General features: G+C 36.5%; 1 protein-coding gene across 3 annotated transcripts in view; it reads right to left on the reverse strand.

Annotated features, from left to right (window-relative positions):
- rhbdf1a (rhomboid 5 homolog 1a (Drosophila)) overlaps nucleotides 1-20,155 on the reverse strand; it is a 62,771-nt gene that overhangs the window by 19,460 nt on the left and 23,156 nt on the right. The window contains exons 2-4 of one of the 3 annotated variants that reach the window (XM_051105658.1): nucleotides 4,698-4,842; nucleotides 4,458-4,597; nucleotides 2,518-2,622 (exon numbers count right to left, since the gene is read on the reverse strand). In XM_051105658.1, the coding sequence (XP_050961615.1) occupies nucleotides 2,518-2,622; nucleotides 4,458-4,597; nucleotides 4,698-4,814 (362 nt within the window). In that variant the 5' untranslated portion in view covers nucleotides 4,815-4,842. Of the gene's footprint in view, nucleotides 1-2,517; nucleotides 2,626-4,457; nucleotides 4,598-4,697; nucleotides 4,843-20,155 lie in introns of all 3 variants that reach the window. The other 2 variants (XM_051105657.1, XM_051105659.1) reach the window with 2 other exon arrangements.

The following is a 20,155-nucleotide window of genomic DNA, read 5'->3' on the forward strand; positions in this document are numbered from 1 at the left end:
GTATATAAATAACATCAAAATGACACTGGTTTGTATGGCTGAGATTCCCATTGTTGTTCAGTACGAACTAAGTTACACTGGGTGCCTATAAATAGGTCTCTGTTCACCAGAACACCTGGATCAGCATCAGATAGAGAGCAATCTAATCTCATCTTTCTGACTCACTGGGGATGGCAACAAACATGACTCAAATTGAAGCTTATTCTGTTTCATCTGAAGGAAAACAAATAAAGTTTGCCAGTCTGGGCACAGTGTCAAACCACGCAAAAAAAAATGAAGATGAATGTGCTGTGGGCTCATATAGCGGTATGAAGCATTGGAATGAGTTCTGTGATAAGCTCAATTCAGTTTCGAAGAATGGCAACAATGAGCCGTGTTGAAATCATAACGGTCAGAGACAGACAGCGAAAGCATGTCGTGATAAGAATCCTTATTTGTCCCTAACAAAAGACTGAAGTCATGAAGGCATGACAACTGCTGAGAATCACAATCATGAAAACACAAAACAACCCTAGTGAATTCAGACTGTCATTCCCAATTTAACATGCACTGACAGTGAACAATACCAATAGCATCTGACTGTGGTGTGGTGAAGTGAATAAAGTTTTTGACAGAAAGATTGTAGACTCAAACCCCACAATGGATGACTACTGGTTGTTTCTGGCTGGAGGTCTGTGAGGCATTAAACCAGAAATTGACCAGTAAACAAGGCTGCGCAATACGCTAGCTCTGACTCAAACACGAAGGACCATGTGTGCTTACAACTGCTTTCAGATACGTATAGTCATACTATATGATTTCATTTACAAGCCTAAACCCAATAAAAACTGTCCCAAACCAGTTGTGTCAGGGTTCCCATCGTAGCATATTTCTAAGCTAACAAACTGATACTTAAACAAGCAGTGAAAATACACAGCATACACATATTTTTTTCAAAGAAGATGTGAAATGTTATATTATATTATATTATAATTTAAAATAATAGTGTTCTATTTTATTATATTTTAAAATGTAATTTATTCCTGTCATAAAAAGCTGAATGTTTAGCATCATTATTCCAGTCTTCAGTATGTGTCTAATATGCTGATTTGATGCATAGAAAACTATTATTATTATCTATGTTGAAAACAGTTGTGCTGCTTAATATTTCATGATTCATGATTTTTTGGGCATATTTGATGAATAAATAAAAATGTTTTAAAACATTATAAATGTTTTAACTGTCATTTGATTGATTAAATGCATCCTTGAAAATATTTTTTGGAATCAAATACATTTCCACAACTTTTTCACAACTTTTGAGTGATTTGTAATTAATGAGTAATAGAAAATAGTTTTACAGACTGGACTGAACTCACAAACAGCTTTTTTTATATAGGATAATGCATACATTTTAAGTCAAAAGTTTACCTTGCGGAATCTGCAAAATGTTAATTATTTTACCAAAATGCATGTTATTTTTTTTTATCTAGTACTGACCTGAATCAGATATTTCAAATAAAATAAATTTACATATAGTCCACAAGAGAAAATGATAGTTGAATTTATAAAAAAAAAATGACCCAGTTCAAAAGTTTACATTCTTAAAGTTTGATTCTTAATACTGTGTTGTTACCTGAATTTAATAATTGAGCTATTAAATTCAAAGAGCAGCGGGAGATGAAAACTTTTGGAATCTGAAGATCAGGGTAAATTTAACTTATTTTGTCTTCTGGGAAACATATAAGTATCTTCTGTAGCTACTGAAGGGCAGTACTATATGAAAAAAAAAGATATTTAGGCAAAATAAGAAAAACGTACACAACTTCATTCTGTTCAAAAGTCTGCACCCCCCGGCTCTTAATGCATTTAGGTTTTTTTTTTCCTTCTGGAGCATTAGTGTGCATTTGAACCTTCTGTAATAGTTGCATATGAGTCCCTCAGTTGTCTTCAGTGTGAAAAGATGGATCTCAAAATCATACAGTCGTTGCTGAAAAACCAAAACATTTGTGGGACCTGAAGGATTTTTCTGAAACAGCAGGCAGTTTAACTGTTCAGGACTCATGAACAACTATCACTAAAAAAAAAAAAAAACAGTTGTGGATCATTCAAGCAACAACACAGTATTAAGAATCAAGTATATAAACTTTTGAAGGGGGTCATTTTTATAAATGTATCTATTATTTTCTCTTGCTGCTCAGCAAAAAATGATACAAAACCTGTCACTAGGGCTGTACCCTTTCAAAAGGTAAACCTTGGTACCTTATTTACCCCTATACGGTGCACATTAGTACCATAAAGCTTCATATTACTACCTAAATGGCATACATTAGTGACAGCTTGTGTGGCTTTTTTCCCTTTAAGTATACATTGTAAATGGCAGTGGATGGTCTATTACATGCAACGACTACTGTCGAACTCTTAACACCGAACCTGACTGAGCGAGAGATCAGAGAAGAGAAGTGAACATGTTTGCTTGCATAGTGTGTGTGTTGTGTGTGAGAGCTCCCTCGCCAGGCCTCCTGCGCTCCGCTGTACCTGAGCAGGGTTCTGGAGAGTGACTGATGCCTTCTGAAACCACGCCGCCCTGCACGGTGACCCTTAATGGGCACAGTGTTAATCCTCTCAAAGTGCACCCTCCTGCTGCTGTGGACGGCCCGAGAAGACGTAGGGCGGGAGAAGAGGAAAAACAGGACGAAGAAAGGAAGCAGAAGAGAAAAAGATAAAAAGAAAAGAGTGAAGGAGAAGAACTGGAAAATAGATCAACAAGAGCCAGAGAGCAAGATTAGCAAGACGAGCAGAAGCAAGAGTATTTCAGCAGGAGGGTTATTATCAGTGAGTTAATGAGTGGCATATGAGTGAGAGACATGTGCTAGTCACGCATACGCACACGGATGCACAGAAACACACAAAACAAGGCCGAAAAGTGGCATCGTCCACACAGAAACCATGTAAGCAGGCGCACAGACAGTTCTTTTCAAGATCGGTTTATCGGACATGAAATGGAGCTATGAGATGAGGAATTTCAAACCCTCTGGCACAAGGAATCACATGCACATTCCTATAACATCCCAGCTCAAAACAATCTCAGCAAACAAATCATAAAAAAGCCTGGCAACACTGGCTTGCAACCAAAAAGATGCTACAGTGTTCACTACATGATTTACAGATGCAAGATCATGAACAAACTATGCAAGATCATGGGCTACGTTAATGCACATTCACCCAGTTAAAAAATCTGAAAACAAGATTAAAATGCTATGAAATGAATGCTGGTGTAGTCATTTAGCTTTGTTCCAAAATGTAGTGAACTGTATTCTAAAGAACTGGTTATAAAAAATCCAGTTATTTTAATAGGAATACATGTGATCGGGAATTTCACATGAGGTCGAAAGATTTCCCCTCACAGATTTGGCAATGCGTTCAAGTTGGTCACGCGAATCGCTGCGTTGACTAACTAATTTTTCTAATGTATTTTAAAGGGATTGTTTACTCAAAAATTAAAATTTCACCTTCAAGCCATCCTAGGTGAGTATGATTCATCTAGTAGATGAATGAAATCAGGGTTATATTAAAAAAACGTCCTGGCTTCTCCAAGCTTTATAATGGCAGTGAATGGCTGTTGAGATTTAAAGCCCAATAAAGTGCATCCATCCATCATAAAAAGTGTTCCGCATGGCTCCGGGGGTTAATAAAGGCCTTCTGAAGCAAATCAATGTGTTTGTGTAAGAAAAATAACCATATTTAAAACATTATTGTCCATAATCTCTAGCTTTTGTTTAAAACAAATGTCTCCTCTTAGCTTATATCAAAATCCTCTGACATTTTCCTCTACAAATCTTTGTTTTGTACTTCGTACTTTGTACTTTGTACTTGCTTGTGTCACAAGTTTTAAATATAGATATTTAAATATTCAGATATTCAGAAGGCCTTTATTAACCCCTCAGAGCTGTGTGGAGCACTTTTTATGGTGGATGGATGCACTTTATTGGGCTTCAAAATCTCAACAACCATTCACTGCCATTATAAAGCTTGGAAGAGCCAGGACATTTTTAATATAACTCCGACTGTATTCATCTGAAAGAAGAACGTCATATACCTAGGTTTGAGAATGAGTAAATCATTTTTGGGTGAACTATCCCTTTAAGGCAGCATCCTCAATAAAATGCTAGAACTCTAAGAGGCTTAAACATTATAATAGCCAAATATAAGGTAAAATAGCCTGTTTTTACAGACATTTTGCTCATTTTTATTTGAATATTTTGATTAGTGAGATTGTTTAATTGACTTCTCAAATGACACATGCAATACTGCCAAAATCTTGTACTACAATTTGGACCAGTTTTGCTATAAAATGTCTATTTACACAGCTTACTAGGTTTTGGAACAGAGTTTGACCTTTTGTAAAGACATGAATCTCAAACCAAAGGTTTGTAGGAGCAGATGTGAGTAACAGCCACATGTAATGCCTCTCCTACCTCTTGATGGTTTGTGTGATTGAAGACTGACGCTGGAAAGCAGCTCGACGGGGGTCAAAGAGGTCACGTGGAGGAGAGGGAAGATGAGATGTTTCCACAGGCATACTGACGCTGCGATGGAAACCATGCCTCTTCACGGGCTGCAGAAAGACAGACATGGACAGGATTGTAAACCACAGCTATGCTATGCATGAAATAATGGAATTAGAAGGACGGTATGAAGTAAGACGGCGCTCATACCTGAACAAAAGCTGGAACTTCGTCCATGGACACCTGAGCGGTGGGAATGTCCAGTTTTAGCCATGGCGGCTTCTTGCGCTGCAGGCTGCTGGTGCTGTCGCGTCTGGGTTCAGCCATGCTGCCTGCCTCTCCCTAGACCTGCCAGCTACGGAGAGAGAGAAAATGAGATAAAGAGAGAGGTGAATTTTCAAAAGCTCTGCACAGTGTGCCATTAAATCCCAGATTCAAACAGTTAGTCTTTAAAGTTGAGGCTTTGTTGTGCTAATGTAGGGAATGGGACACTAGCGCATTGCTCACTGCATACTGCCTCAGGGCTTAACAATAAGGATTTTTTTTTAAAGATTTATAGGTCCACAACAACAAAAGCTATTTTTAATAACACATTTCTATACAGTACATGTTAAAAAAATTAAATAGTCACAGTCACAGTTAAAAAAAATAAATAAATAAAACAAAATTACTATTTTAATAACACCAAGCTTACTTAAATTGTGAAACTAGTTTACATTATTGTACTTAAATTTGTAATTATCATAATTATTTATAATACACTAGGCATTTTTCTTTCTTTGAAAGAAGTCTATTATGCTCACCAAGGCTTCATTTATTTAATCAATTGTGAAATATTATTAGAATTTGAAATAAACCGTTTTCTATTTTTAATATATGTGACCCTGGTCCACAAACCCAGTCATAAGGGTCAATTTTTAAAAACTGAGATTTATACATCATCTTAAAGCTAAAAAGCTGAGGGTGCAAAAAAAAAAAAAAAAAAAAAAAAATATATATATATATATATATATATATATATAATAAATATTGAGAAATATAGCCTTTAAAGTTGTCCAAATGACGTTCTTAGCAATGCATATTACTAATCAAAAATTAAGCTGTGATATATTTACAGTAAGAAAATTATTGAAATAATTGAAATAGCATTACACTGATTTTGATCAAAGGATGCATCCTTGCTAAAAAAAAAAAAATAACAAAAAAAAGAAGAAGATTGATTTCTTTTTTTTTAAAAAAAAAAAGGTAAAGCAAACTCACGTTTGTTGGGTAGAAATTTCTCTGCAGCATATGTGTAATATAGCAGAATGGCATTCTGAACATCCCCAAAGTCTAATTAAAAGTACTTTCTTAGCCACAAGATGGCAGTCTAAAATCACCACAAGATATTTGAGAGCCCCCAAATCCATTAAAACTTCCTGCTGCAGAGGAGGAAACCATAAAATGTAAATAAAGAGCAGTTTCCTCATATGTTTGCATTCACTCAACATACTCCCATCCACTTAACTGACTAATAAACGTTTGTACTGTGGGGGTGGAAAAGTTTATTGTCAATAGATTAAGACTAAGCCACTGACTTTACACTACCCTCTCATTAAAAGTGCTGCTTTGTGGCGAAGCAGGAATTTTGTGATAGGCCATCATTAGTGTGCCTTCCTGCTGCATATTGCCTCAGAGCCTAAGCAGTGTTTTCTAGATCGCTGCAGTATGCGAGTAGCAGCTGAAGAGCTCTAAACCGACACCCTTTCTGCTTCCCTCCATTCGCTGAATACTGCTTGTCAAGATGTCAGTTCAGTGCAGACTGTGTGTCTACAGAATAGAGGTCAGCTATCCAACCTGAGACTGTTTTTTGGGCCGAGTTCAAATCAGGTCTTCCATCAAATTCAGGTTTGTTATTGAGGAAAAAATATTTTTTGTCTCATTTAAGGAATCTGGTGAATGCTTTATCTTAAAGGATTAGTTTACTTCCAGAATAAACATTTCCTAATAATTTACTCACCCCCATGTCATTCAAGATGTTTTTCTTTCTTCACTTGAAAAGAAATGAAGGTTTTCGAGGAAAACATTCAGAGATTTTTCTCTATATAGTGGACTTCAATGGGGATCAATGGGTTAAAGGTCCAAACTGCAGTTTCAATGCAGCTTCAGAGGGCTTTACACAATCCTAATAACAGATTGTTTCGCTAGGTAAGACCCTTATTCCTCGGCTGGGATCATGTAGAGCCTTTTGAAGCTGCAATAAAACTGCAATTTGGACTTTCAACCTGTTGATCTCCATTGAAGTCCACTATATGGAGAAAAATCCTGGAATGTTTTCCTCAAAAACCTTAATTTTGTTTCAACTGAAGAAAGAAAGACATGAACATCTTGGATGAATTCGCAGAAACCCTCATACATGTTCCTAAACAAAACAAAAATACTGTTTATAATATAGTTTTAAATGTTTTTTTAACACTTTTGGGAGTATCTTCAGCTACACATTGTCATATACAGTGTGTAAACATCCAGTCATCTATGAGTCAGATGTTAACTGTTAAGTCTGATGGACTTCACAAGTAATTCATGAGTAAGCCTGAATCATACAATAACTTGTCATTTTGTAGGTCTTTGTGACTAAGTAATAACGCACATACTCAGTCATATATGACTACAATGGTCCATCTGTGTTTTTGCTTTTGCATGCAGCCAGCGAAGAAAAAACAATAGAAAGACAAGTTTATTGTCTGCATTATTTCACATATCTCATCACATTCAATGCAGATTTCAATCTCATAAATCAGGGGAAATTTCATTTCTTTTGCTTTGGTGCAGCAGAGGCACAGTTATGGTAGGAACACTCAAAGACAATAAGGCAACCCATTTTTTATTTAAAAAGCCCTGTGCTCTGTCTAGGAAGTGACATGGAGGCAAAGGCAGTCGTTCTGTGATATATATTCACCCCTCGGGAAGGCCTCTAAATCTGTTCCTGGTTATACCTTATAAAACAGATTTAACCCTGCAAACCACTCTTTTAAGCTCCTGTGATGGAGTGATGATGGAAGCCAGTGTGAAAAATATAAATCACACACTCACACAGAAGTTCATAAATCTTCAATCTAGCAGAACCTGAGTGAAAGTTTAAACTTTGAACTCATCAAAATAGTTACATATCAGCGGGACCAGGCGAGAAAGGAGTCCTGCTTCTGCCGCTCATAGTGGAAAGTTAAACACTCTCCTTGTCCATGAGAAAGTTTCTGCCCGCTGAAGAGGAATGTGGACTGATATCATCACTGGCCTTTCAGTATGTGTGCCGTGTGATGACTGCGAGATTAAAGAGCAGACACCAGCAAAGCCCCAGCTTTGAGGACACCCCTGTCGGGCCATGCTAATGGTTTCCCACCACAGACAAGAGCTGGGCGATATAAGTCAAAATAAAACCAGTCTCAATGTTTTGTGACAATGAACAGTTTGCGTCAATCGACAACTTCAAATGAAATGATGGTCAACCAACAACCAAATAAATTCCTATAACACTGAGTTTATCTTTAAAACACAATTTAAGATATTTTTGATGAAATCTGAGAGCTTTCTGACCCTGGATAGACAGCAATGGAACTGACACGTTCAAGGCTCAGAAAGGTAGTAAGGACACCGTTTAAATAGTCCATGTGACATCAGAGGTTCAACCGCAAGGTAATGAAGCTACGAGAATATTTTTTGTGTGCAAAGAAAATAAAAATAATGACTTTATTCAACAATTTCTCTCAGATTTCATCAAAAATAGGGTCTTGCGGGTTTGGAACGACCTGAAGGTGAGTAATTAATGACAGATTTTTAAGTTTTGGGTGAGCTATTCCTTTAACTAGAATAGAACATGCTAGTTACCATGTGAAATGAACAAGTAAGATATTATTTGTCACCAGCATTAGTACAATTATTGATTGTATGTTCCAAGTAATGTATATCTTTATGAAGCCACAACCTAACCACAAGAACTATTCCCGCTACATATTAATGCCTCTAAAATATTTATAACTCCTCAAAATAACATTATTCTCTTCCTCCAGTCTTATGCAAAGCATGCTGAGAACTAAATTCACTGCCTTTCAAAGTAATTACAACAAAAAAATAAGAAAAAAGAATATCAGTTAACACAGAAATTGAACAGTTTAAATTAGACAATAATAAGAGTAAAAGTAAACATTATTATGTCAACAGAGCTCATCAAAATAATGTTTGCAACTGAAAAGGCCTGTTTATATCGATACATTTTAAACATGTTAACAGGTCCCCTGAATTTCTTTTTGTAGAGTACATGTCATTTCGAAAGTAGGTTCAAACTGCCAGGGATTTAAGTAAATAAAAAAAGTAGTGATAAAGTAGTACTGATATTAATAAATTATTTTATTTTATTTTATTTTATTGCAATTAACACCAAAACATTAAACTACAGACACTTGCAAATGAATATCTGTTTTGCACTTCTTTGAAAACCAGGCATACTCGGTAAAAAACTGTAAAAAATTATTTTTCTAAGATTACTAGATTACATTTTACAAGACAATACTATTTCAGTCTACTTCAAATTGTTTTGTTTAAATCGACTTCTTACTTGCCATTACTTTGTAACTATTTACCAGCAATTTCTGAGTAAAAACTGTTTCACAACCTATTGTTTTTGTTCAGTGTAGCTGCACGAAAACTTGTTAAGTAAATAGTCTATACATTTGCAACAAATTTCTTCCATATTTTCTTCCGTATCTGAGTGCAACGACTTATTGATCAGGCAGATCTTAATGACAGTCATTTGTAAGAAAGGGGCAGTGGATTAAGCAGACTAAATGATTTAAAATGTCTGGCATACATCACTGGAGAAAAGGCATAAGTCAACTGCTGTTTCAGCTGAAAATCAAGTTAACAAAAAACATGCATGGATGAAGTTCATAAAAAGATCAATAAAATGCATTTAGAAAACAGCTGGTGAATTTTCATTTCATGCCAACCTTAAAAAAAATAAATAAATAACTGTTCTATTAAAACTGCATTAAGATCATTGCAATATTTATACCACCTTTTTTTTTAAATGAAAACAAACTTATCGCAGATATTTCAAAAATGACTTGCTATATATTGACCAGCCCCACCACAGAAAGAAACCACCTGTCAGATTCAACATCCAAACAGACGCATTACAGAAATCTAATCCTGACGTTCAAGCATGTCAGAACCCAAACTGGCTAATTCTGAAAGGCACCGATTATGTTTGACGCAGGAGTTAGAAATGAGACGCAGTTGTGCTGTGTGATAGACCGCTGGAGAGGCCTAAAGGGGAGACACATGAAAGCTTCCCGTCAGAGGCCTGAGCCGGAACAGACCACCGTGACTGCTTAATGTCTGTATCAGTATCCACCATCATCTCATTAATCTGGCCACTAAATCACACGACAGGCTGATTACCAAATGCAGGAGAGCCATCAGCCCGGGGTCTGCACATTGCATTGTGGGATTGCGATAATTATCTTCTACACCCCTGTCATTTGACTCCAACCCCTGCAGCAGCGCTTCCTGAGCAGCTAATATGTAGCATGTGCCACAGCCTGGGTTTATGTTGCAGATGCCTAAGGTTAGTTTGAAAGAGCACTGATGTTACATCAGCGGCAATTAATTCCCTTCAGATTTACTGTCACATCTTAAACATTATAGCACCTGTCAATCACTGAATGTTTTGGGGCTAGACTTCATGCTGTGCTCTCTAGCCTGTGCATGCACGGACACTGTGGCATGTCGGATATCCCCAGGAGAACCGTGGGAAAGTACCACACAAGGCCAGCTGTGTGTTTTGCAACACTCTATAAACTATTAGCATGTGTGTAAGACGCTGGGCAGCTGCGTTCAATGCATATGCACATGCAGATGTGATGAGATATTTACAGTTATATTGCATATAGTTATATTCTACTGGCACTTTGAATGTTTGTTTTTCTGTGGAATGCAAAAAGAGTTATCCGTAACACTTTATCCTCTTTAATTCACACAACCTGAAAGTTTTTAAAAAATTACAGTTTGGGGTCACTATTTGTTTTTAGAAATTAATATTTTTGTTCAACAAGGATGGATTAAACTGACCAAAAGTGACAGTAAAGACATTTATAGTGTTACAAAAACATATAGAGCTTTTTAGAAGGATGCTGAGACTTTTTAGAATCTGCGATCTCTGACCCAGTTCATTTGCTGGCTTAAATGGGTGTAATACGCTGTAATTTTCATCAACTGGCAACCCGGGGTGTTGAAATCCTGGGTATACTGGCAGTGGGCGGAGTAACACTGGCTATAGCATTGTTTTCCGGAGAAACAAATATGTGAACTTAGCAAGTTTCCTAAATATCTGCAAACATAGTTGAGGTCAAAAGTTTACATCCCCCTTTCAGAATCTGCAAAATGTTAATTATTTTTGCCAAAATAAGAGGGATCATACAAAATGCATGTTATTTTTTATTTAGTACTGACCTGAATAAGATATTTTACATAAAAGATGTTTACATATAGTCCACAAGAGAAAATAATAGTTAAATTTATAAAAAATTACCCCGTTTAAAAGTTTACATACACTTGATTCTTAATATGTGATGTTACCTGAATGATCCACAGCTGTGTTGTTTTTTTTAGTGATATTTGTTCATGAATCCCTTGTTTGTCCTGAACAGTTAAACTGCCTGCTGTTCTTCAGAAAAATCCTTCAGGTCCCACAAATTCTTTGGTTTTTCAGCATTTTTGTTTATTTGAACCCTTTCCAACAATGACTGTATGATTTTGAGATTCATCTTTTCACACTGAGGACAACTGAGTGACTCATATGCAACTATTACAGAAGGTTCAAATGATCACTGATGCTCCAGAAGGAAACATGTATTAAGAGCAAGGGGTGAAAACGTTTTGAATTTGACGATCAGGGTATATTTAACTTATTTTGTCTATTGGGAAACATGTAAGTATCTTATGTAGCTTCTGAAGGGCAGTACTAAATGAATATGAATATGATATTTAGGAAAAAAAAAAAAAAAAAAAATGTACACATCTTCATTCTGTTCAAAAGTTTTCACCCCCTGAACCTGCTGTAATAGTTGCATATGAGTCCCTCAGTTGTCCTCTGTGTTAAAAAAGATGGATCTCAAAATCATAGTCATTGTCAGAAAGGGTTCAAATACACAAAATTGCTAAAAAAACAAAGAATTTATGGGACCTGAAGGATTTTTCTGAAGAACAGCGGGCAGTTTAAGGACAGTTCAGGACAAACAAGGGATTCATGAACAGCTATCACTAAACAAAACAACACAGCTGTAGATCATTCAAGTAACAACACAGTATTAAGAATCAAGTGTATGTAAACTTTTTGAACAGGGTAATTTTTTATAAATTCAACTATTATTTTCTCTTGTGGACTATATGTAAACATCTTTCTGTGAAATATCTTATTCAGGTCAGTACTACATAAACAATAACATGCATTTTGTATGATCCCTCTTATTTTGGTAAAATAATTAACATTTTGCAGATTCTGAAAGGGGGATGTAAACTTTTTACCTTAACTACATACAGCACCTTTAATAATGTGAAGTGATTTATCAAAATGTCCATGCCGCTCTTTTCCATTCAGTAAAAGTGGAAAGGAACCAGTGGAAGCGGTCCATCATTAAAATTGTCCATATGACTCAGATGGCCTAAAGTCTTTTGTCTTTTAAAACCTTGTGTGAAGAACAGATCGAAATTTAATCTTGAACGAAATTTCATTCTTCAGGTCCCTTGTGCTGATAGACAGAGTTTAATAGTCATAGTTCATGTGAGGTTTGAAAACACAACCTTTCAGACAGTAGGCCAGATCCTGACCCATCCACATCACACAAAGTTATTAATTAGGAAATTTTATGAAGGATTTTTAATATCCTCCACAGTCAGAAGAGAGTTTGGCAGGTCATGGAAAGGATATCCTTGAGGAGGGATACGACAGATTGAATTCCAACATGGCTGCCATCCAAAGGATATGAGACTTCTTTAAAGGTTTTCATTCAGGTTTACACTTCCACACAGAAAAGGAAATTGCCCCTCTCAAGAGCTTCAAAAATATCACTTATATCAAAGTTACAAAGCAAGTGAATAGGTCCATGTCAAGATGTCAAATCTACTTTTAAGGAAGAAAACTTGTTTCAAAACAGCTTGTGCTTAATTTAGACAAAAATCAGAGTTGTAGTATTCTCTCTTCCTGGCTGCACCACATGTGGCGTCACTAAATGTTTTTCTTTAAAATCCAAGCTCTTTATGTAGCCATGTAGTGATTTGTTTTGATTGTCCGATTAGATCAAGAGAAAGAAAATCTTGGCTTTCATCTTGATGTTACATTGTTCTCGATTAGCTTCCTGCCCTAGTGTTACCCCAGGCAAAAGCCTGCCACGAGTTAAAATTTCCTGTGTTAGGACATAATCCATCAGATACATTCAGAACTAGGACTGGTATTTACAGAAAAATAAAGTGTTGCTTAAACTAGCAAAGGTGCAGTGTTTAAAACAGCGAATTCTAGATATAGGATAACACGCAAACACAGACCGGCTGAGACACGACAGTCGTTTGTATACGGGCTTCATTCTCCTTTTATAATTTGTATGATCCGTTCACACCACAACCGAACACAATAACTGGCTGAACGAGTGCTAGTCATGCATGACGGGTTGTGTAGTAAAGGATAGAGCCACTGTTAGAGCGGTTGAGGGTTTAGATGCTGTATGTGTGTGTTTGGGTGTTGAGCTGTTGAACTGCACATTGTACGTTTTTCAGCAAGCGTCTGTTTCCACATCTCAAGCCACTCAGGACAGACCCTCACCACCAGCAGACCAAATGGAAACTTCCTGTCTGAGATTTTCCACCATTTGAGCCTAATATAGAACACCCTGGCAAGCCAGATACGATTGTTTTTGGAGAAATCTATCTGATTGGACGACCGGCAACTGGCATCTGTTAGTCAGAAAAGTTAACATGTGTAATTTTGAAGTTAAAATATCCCAGTTTAATACGCACAGTCTGTGATAAATGTAACACTATTATTAAAACGGGGTTTTTTCTGTTTTGTTTAACCAATGGTACACGGGTCGTTCTCTCTAAAAACAGTGTCTGCATCTGAAATCACATACTTCCCTACTCTACAGGATGCCAAAAACAGTATAAAAACAGTGTTCATAAAACACAAGGCAAAAAAAGACCTTCTATTTCTATCAAGATTCTGAACTTAGAAGAACAAAATACTAAAATGAATTTGAAATACAGTTATTTTTTGCAAGGTATACTACAAATATATTTACATATATTTAATAAAAAATAAAAAAATTAAAACACATAAAACACAAATACTCCAAATAAAGTTTAATTATAATTTTATATCAGTAAGTTTTAAGTGATATGTCAACAAATATGTTAATGGATTGGAAGTTTAAAATAAAAATATATTAAGTAATACATTATGTATAATAATATTATAAACAATGTACTTTTTTAATGGTGATAAATCAGCCAGCTACTATTCTTTTAGACAGTAGTACAGAAATCACAGACTTTACCTTTAAAATGATTCACTAAACTAAAGTAAAATAAAATAAAATAAAACATAACATTTCAGTCTGTTACAAAAGCAAGTTTATTCTGCTCACCAAGCCTGCATTTATTTAACCAAAGTACAGCAAAAACTAAAATTCTGAAATATTTTTACTATTTAAAATAACTGCTTTCTATTTAAATACATGACTGTAATTTATTCCTGTGATTTTAAAGCTGAATTTTTAGTATTATTACTCCAGTCACATGATCCTTCAGAAATCATTCTAATATTCTGATTTAGAAATCATTATCTGAAATATAAATCTTTTATAACATTATAAATGTCTTTATCATAACTTTTGATCAATTTAAAGCATCCTTGCTAAATAAAAGTATTCATTTCTAATATTTCAAGATTTTACTGTTTTTGCTGTCCTTTGGATCAAATAAATGCAGGCTTTTTTTTTTACTTTTGACTGGTAGTGGACAATGAACACCTTGTGTATTTTAAAGATCAACAGTCCCAGTCTGCTTAAATTTCAATGTATAATTAAGCAGAATTAAGCAGCTTGGACATGCTGCAAAATCTCTTATTTCATGTTTCACAGAGCTTTAGAACAACATAAGACTGAGCTGTGTGAATCTTTCATGAGAACATTTCCTCTAGAAAGCACTTCAGACTCAACTAAAGATGAGAGCACTGAGTTCAAGCCAACCCGATTTTACGAGAAAAACGTAACTATTTTATGAGATGATTTCATATGAATTTGTGTGATGTGATTCAAATGGAAACATGATTTTTAGAAAAAAGTACAGATGAAAGTCCATCCATAAACCTAACTGTTAGCAGGTGATACAAAAACATATGAATGAGATTATACAATTTCCCCAGCAATTCATCAAATGGAAAACACTTACGAATTGCAAGTATGTGTTCAAGCAATACAAATAGAAACTATGCAGGTACTCAAGTCTTGCATGTGTCTGTGTTTATTTGGGATAACAGGGTTTGATGAAAGAGCCCCGGGCCAGAAGGAAGAGGTGTAATGAGCGGGGTAGAAAACACAGTGATGGATGACCTCATTTATTTGTGTGTTTCAAACACTGGTCACTTCCTTCCTAACGGCTGAACATCCTGGCCTTCAGAAAGGCTTCTCTCTCTCTCTCTTTCTCTTTCTGTCTCACTCCCCACAATTTCTTGGACCCATAGTTCTCGGACACACAAGCGGGCAGTTTGCTCGCAGCATTTATAATGCGATGTCTTTATTTCCCAGTCACAGAGAGTTTAAACTCCCCCAGTTGCACACATACCACAAAGCGGCCAGCACTGTTATTTCCGCCCATGCCGAGCTGACTCCTCCTTTCCTCTCATGCACTACCAGCAGTGTGCCGAGAGGATCTGCTCAGTCTCAACAAATCAGCCTGAAAGGAATTCCCCCTTTACTCCCAAACACGGAAAGACTGACAGTTGGACTTTAAACTGTAGCATTGTCTAACTATTCTATCCAGACACAAAGCATATTTACAAAAATCTGAAAAAGCATATTTACAAACAATATTAGTAGGGCTGTGTATTGCCAAGAATCTGGCGATACGCATCACGATACAGGGGTTGCGATACGATATGTTGTGATATACTGGGATATTTTTTTTTTATTTTATGAATAGGACATCATTTTAGGAAAGCTGTAATTAAAAACATCACCGTATGCAAACCATTCAATGTTACTGAATCACTTTTTGTGCAGTACGAGTAAAGGGGGAAAATAAAGTGCTTTCGTTATTAAATGTACAAAATGTAAGCTTTTATAAACAGACCATATATATTTTTAGACCCTGCTTTACAATTTAAGTTTACAATTGTAACCATGTCAGATCATTTTGATCTAAACTTAAGAATTACATCTGCTTAATATCAATAAAAAATAAAGTGCTTACAGGATTCCTAAAGAAAACAAAAGAATTGTAAAACAATAAAATAAATACAGATATTGGACATTTAAGTTTTTCAGTTTGTAATTATGCTCCGCGTGGAATCGCCAAGACCGCAACATGACCACTGCCTCAACTGGACAAAACAGCCCCACCATGAGAGAAAGCAGCAGGCAGTTGCGCGGCTAGCCCACCGCGCCCGGTGTGAAGGCCCCTTCACGGGACGCTTTAAGTAGCGGAACCGCGGTGTAGGCGCCGCCTCGGCAGCATGGGGTGCTTCTGCTGCACAGACGGTCGGTTCCGCTGCTTGCCGTGTCCTGGAGCGAACGTTACCTCAAAAGCCGAAATGACGCCACACTTGACACCGAGGCGGGATGAATCTTCATTAATCTTGAATCTTGTATGATTATTTATTTTTAAATATCGATATTCCGTTTTTGAGAATCGATACAGTATCGCCAAACAAAATATCGCGATATTTTCCTACACCCCTAAATATTAGTAGTAATTTATCAAATAAAACTACAGAGATTTCCATTATATCTCCAGCGCTACATGAGAGCAACCTTAGAGCAATATTATATTTCTCTGGGTGTATTTTGTTGTGTAACTACAGCTCATCTGCAGTTTGTCTATCAGTGCATGAAGTGCATATTCAGGCTTTTTTGTATCTTTTTATAGCTCACCAATTATGAAGCTGACAGCAGCAGGGGAGCTGCTCAAGCTTGGTGGATGATTCTGGACAAGTTCTGAAACAGATAAGGAGTCTAAAAATAAAGCTCATCATCTAGGAGGAGAGAGAGCCAGGTGACTGCGCTGCTACTGCCAGAATGACATAACCGACGACAGAGCGGCACGCTGAGCTCACGCTTTCTTCTGCTCGAGCTTCGTCTTCTTGCAAAAGACAAGCTGGTATGACAATTAACCACACTTCGGCAGAAAGAAGAAAAAGTTCTGAAAGGCTTCAATGTGAAAGGCAGAATTCTATTTCTTTCTTAATAAGTAATCCTGGACTTATTGTGCATTGTCATTCACATTCTCTAAGAAAACAATTTCCAAAACTTTATGCCATAATGCTGGGGTGTTGTGGTTAATAGCTATGCAGAAACCTAATGCTGCGTCCCAATTCGCACAGTATCCGTCCTAAATATTTGAAAACAGAATCAGGGGCTGTTCATACAGAACGCATCCTTGTGTCAAAAAATGCGAGACGCATTGTTTTGAATGGTTTTTGGTTTTAAACCTTCTCTGCCATGTTGCTGTCAAATAAGACAGTTGCCATGCCAACTTGTAAACACAAGTTTGCAATGCTTGCTGCCTCTGGGGTTTTCTGATTGGTGCTCTGTTTTGGAACTGACATTGATGAGCGGTGCTGTGTGAGCAATAGCAATACAGTTTGCAATACAGATGTCTAATGACATGACAACATACTGCCGTCAAGCTTCTTTCTGGAAACAACGTTTATTATGTTTTATACGAAAACGTCTGATGTGTTTACGTCTTACATGGCGTAAAAATGTGAAAAAGCTATGCAAAATCCGATCTGTCTGGTCAGACTGAAACGAATTTCCAGGGATGCGATTTGAATAGGATTTCAAACAACATACAAATGTAGCTCAAAACAGTTTTGGCACAAATCAGATTTCATGTAGTTCATTGCCATTCAAGCTATCTAAATATGATTGAATTTCAGTCGTTCAAACTATCTAAATATGATCGGAATCTGGGCTGACAGTCTGAAAGAGGCTTTAAATCTGTTTATTTCTTTGCAAAATTCCGTATTTTCCATTTTAAATTTTTCTAGAATGTTTATTTTTATTGTTATGTTTTGTTTTGTTTTCCATTAATTTTTTTCTAGACTCTGTTTTAACAGTTAAACTTAAATAGTATTAAACAGCAATTTGTTAAAAGTTGAACTGAATTCAGTTTTATTTTTACCAAATTACATGAGTATTATCATTACATTAAGTAATATATTTCTGTCACATTTTCTTCAAGTTAAACCAAACTTTTATTTTGACGGGTTGCTGTGAAGATCTTAACGTTTCTGTTTGTATTTAATAAGACGATTGTTTTCCTCAAAAGAAACCGTAAAATGCTCATGAAATGACTCTCAGAGCAGTCCTAGAGACTATTTATGTGTTTATGTACTCATATAATGAGGCAGCAGAGGCTGAAAACACTGCAAACGTCACACATGCGTCAGTTTGTGTGTAGTAAACAAAACCGCACATCTGCGCCATTCATTCACACATAGACACGCAGAACATGCAGGATTCACGTTTAAATAGTATTTTTGAGGCTTAATATTCACAGACACTAGTCCATACTTTCTGAAGTGTTTTGAAGTGCACTGACCTAATTTTGAATCATCCATTCAAAATTTGGCAAATTCCATGACATTATATAGTAAATTCCATTTTTATGACCGAATTCCATGATTCCATCCGCATCGCGAAAAACATGGGGCCATTTCAAAAGAACCTGGATGATGTAAACTCCAAGTGCAGACTCATGCAAATTCCAATGGCTAATATTTCCCACAATCCATTGTGCATTGGCGGATTCAATTAGAACTACAGACACAAAGTGTTAAAAAAAACTACAAAAAATTGCATGCATGGCAATAGTTCCATGCTGATAATACTTAGAATTAGGGGGGCTGTTCAAATCCCTAACCACAAGCATGAGCAATAGTAATAGTTATGTGAGCACTAATAATATCATGACCATCCAATAGCAATCCAACGATAAGCTGCTGGATCTAATCAAGTCCCACCCTACATTACTTCCAGCTGCACAATCTGTCTCACTCACATTACCGAAGTTCAATGCATTCTGTGTCATGTTGTCGTTAAAGACGAGGGGGGGGGGGGGGGAAGGGTTGATGGTCTGCGCAGCAGGCCTTACATTCAGCATTCCTTCTCATCAGACGGAAATACGCCGCATAGTCGCCCATCAGACTGCATGCTCCTGAGCTGCTTGAGACCACAACGTTTCTGAGTGCAGACCAACATTGTGACATGTGACAGTCTGTCACCCCGAACCATTTCATCTGACATTAAAAAACAAACACGCACACACCCACATGCTCACAGCAATACCCTTTGCAGCTGACTCTCTGATCATGTATCAGGGCAGCGGCGGCCAGGGCCGGCTCTGTCTCAGTAGTGGGCTGAGCTTCTGCCGCTGCCCTTGTTTGCTCAGCACACCTCAACAGCACACCAGGGTCTTTGGAGGGGAAAGTAAATACTTCAAAGTGACTGAATGCAAGCTATGAAGTGAACTTGCAACATGTGTGCTGTGCTTAAAGTAATAGTTCATCTGAAAATGAAAACAACTGTCATTGCACACCTGTATGACACAAACAATATCTGCTCTTTTGCCAAAAATAATGCAGTAGTCCCTATGGAGATGAGGCTTTTAAGCTTTGAAAAGATGCAAAAGTACCATAAAAATATAAAAGTTGTCCATATGAATTCACTATTATATGCAATAGCTTTTTTTTTAAAATTAATTATTGAAAGAATCAAATCAGTTGCATTTATTAATGAATGATTTATATCCATTGAAACAGACCAGCTCATTCCCTGAGACTCCTTTAAACGAATAATTCACCCAAAAACTAAAATTTGTTGAAATTCACCCTCATGTCAGCTAAGATGTAGATGCTTTTGTTTCTTCATCAGAACAGATTTGGAGAAATTTAGCATTGCATCACTTGCTCACCAATGGATCCTCTGCAGTGAATGGGTGCCGTCAGAATGAGAGTCCAAACAGCTGATAAAAACATCACAATAATCCACAAGTAATTCACACCACTCCAGTCCATCAGTTAATGTCTTGTGAAGTGAAAGCTACATGTTTTTAAGAAAAAAATCCATCATTAAGGCGTTTTAACTTTAAATTGTAGCTGCTGGCCAAAATACGAGACCGTAATCCATAAATTATGCATCCCTTTAATTTTTCTCCTAATTCAGACAAGACTTTTTCACTAGAGAAGCAATGGTTTGAAGTTAAAAAGAGCTTTTCGCTTTACTTGAGCCGTGTGGCTGTTTGGATTCTCATTCTGTTGGCACCCATTCACTTCCATGGAAAAAGAAAGTCATACAAATTTAAAGCAACATGACAAAGCAGATAATGATAAAACATAAGATTGGAACATGATACAAATTCAA

Source organism: Labeo rohita, chromosome 3 (genome assembly GCF_022985175.1).
Source record: "Labeo rohita strain BAU-BD-2019 chromosome 3, IGBB_LRoh.1.0, whole genome shotgun sequence".
Lineage (NCBI taxonomy): Eukaryota > Metazoa > Chordata > Actinopteri > Cypriniformes > Cyprinidae > Labeo > Labeo rohita.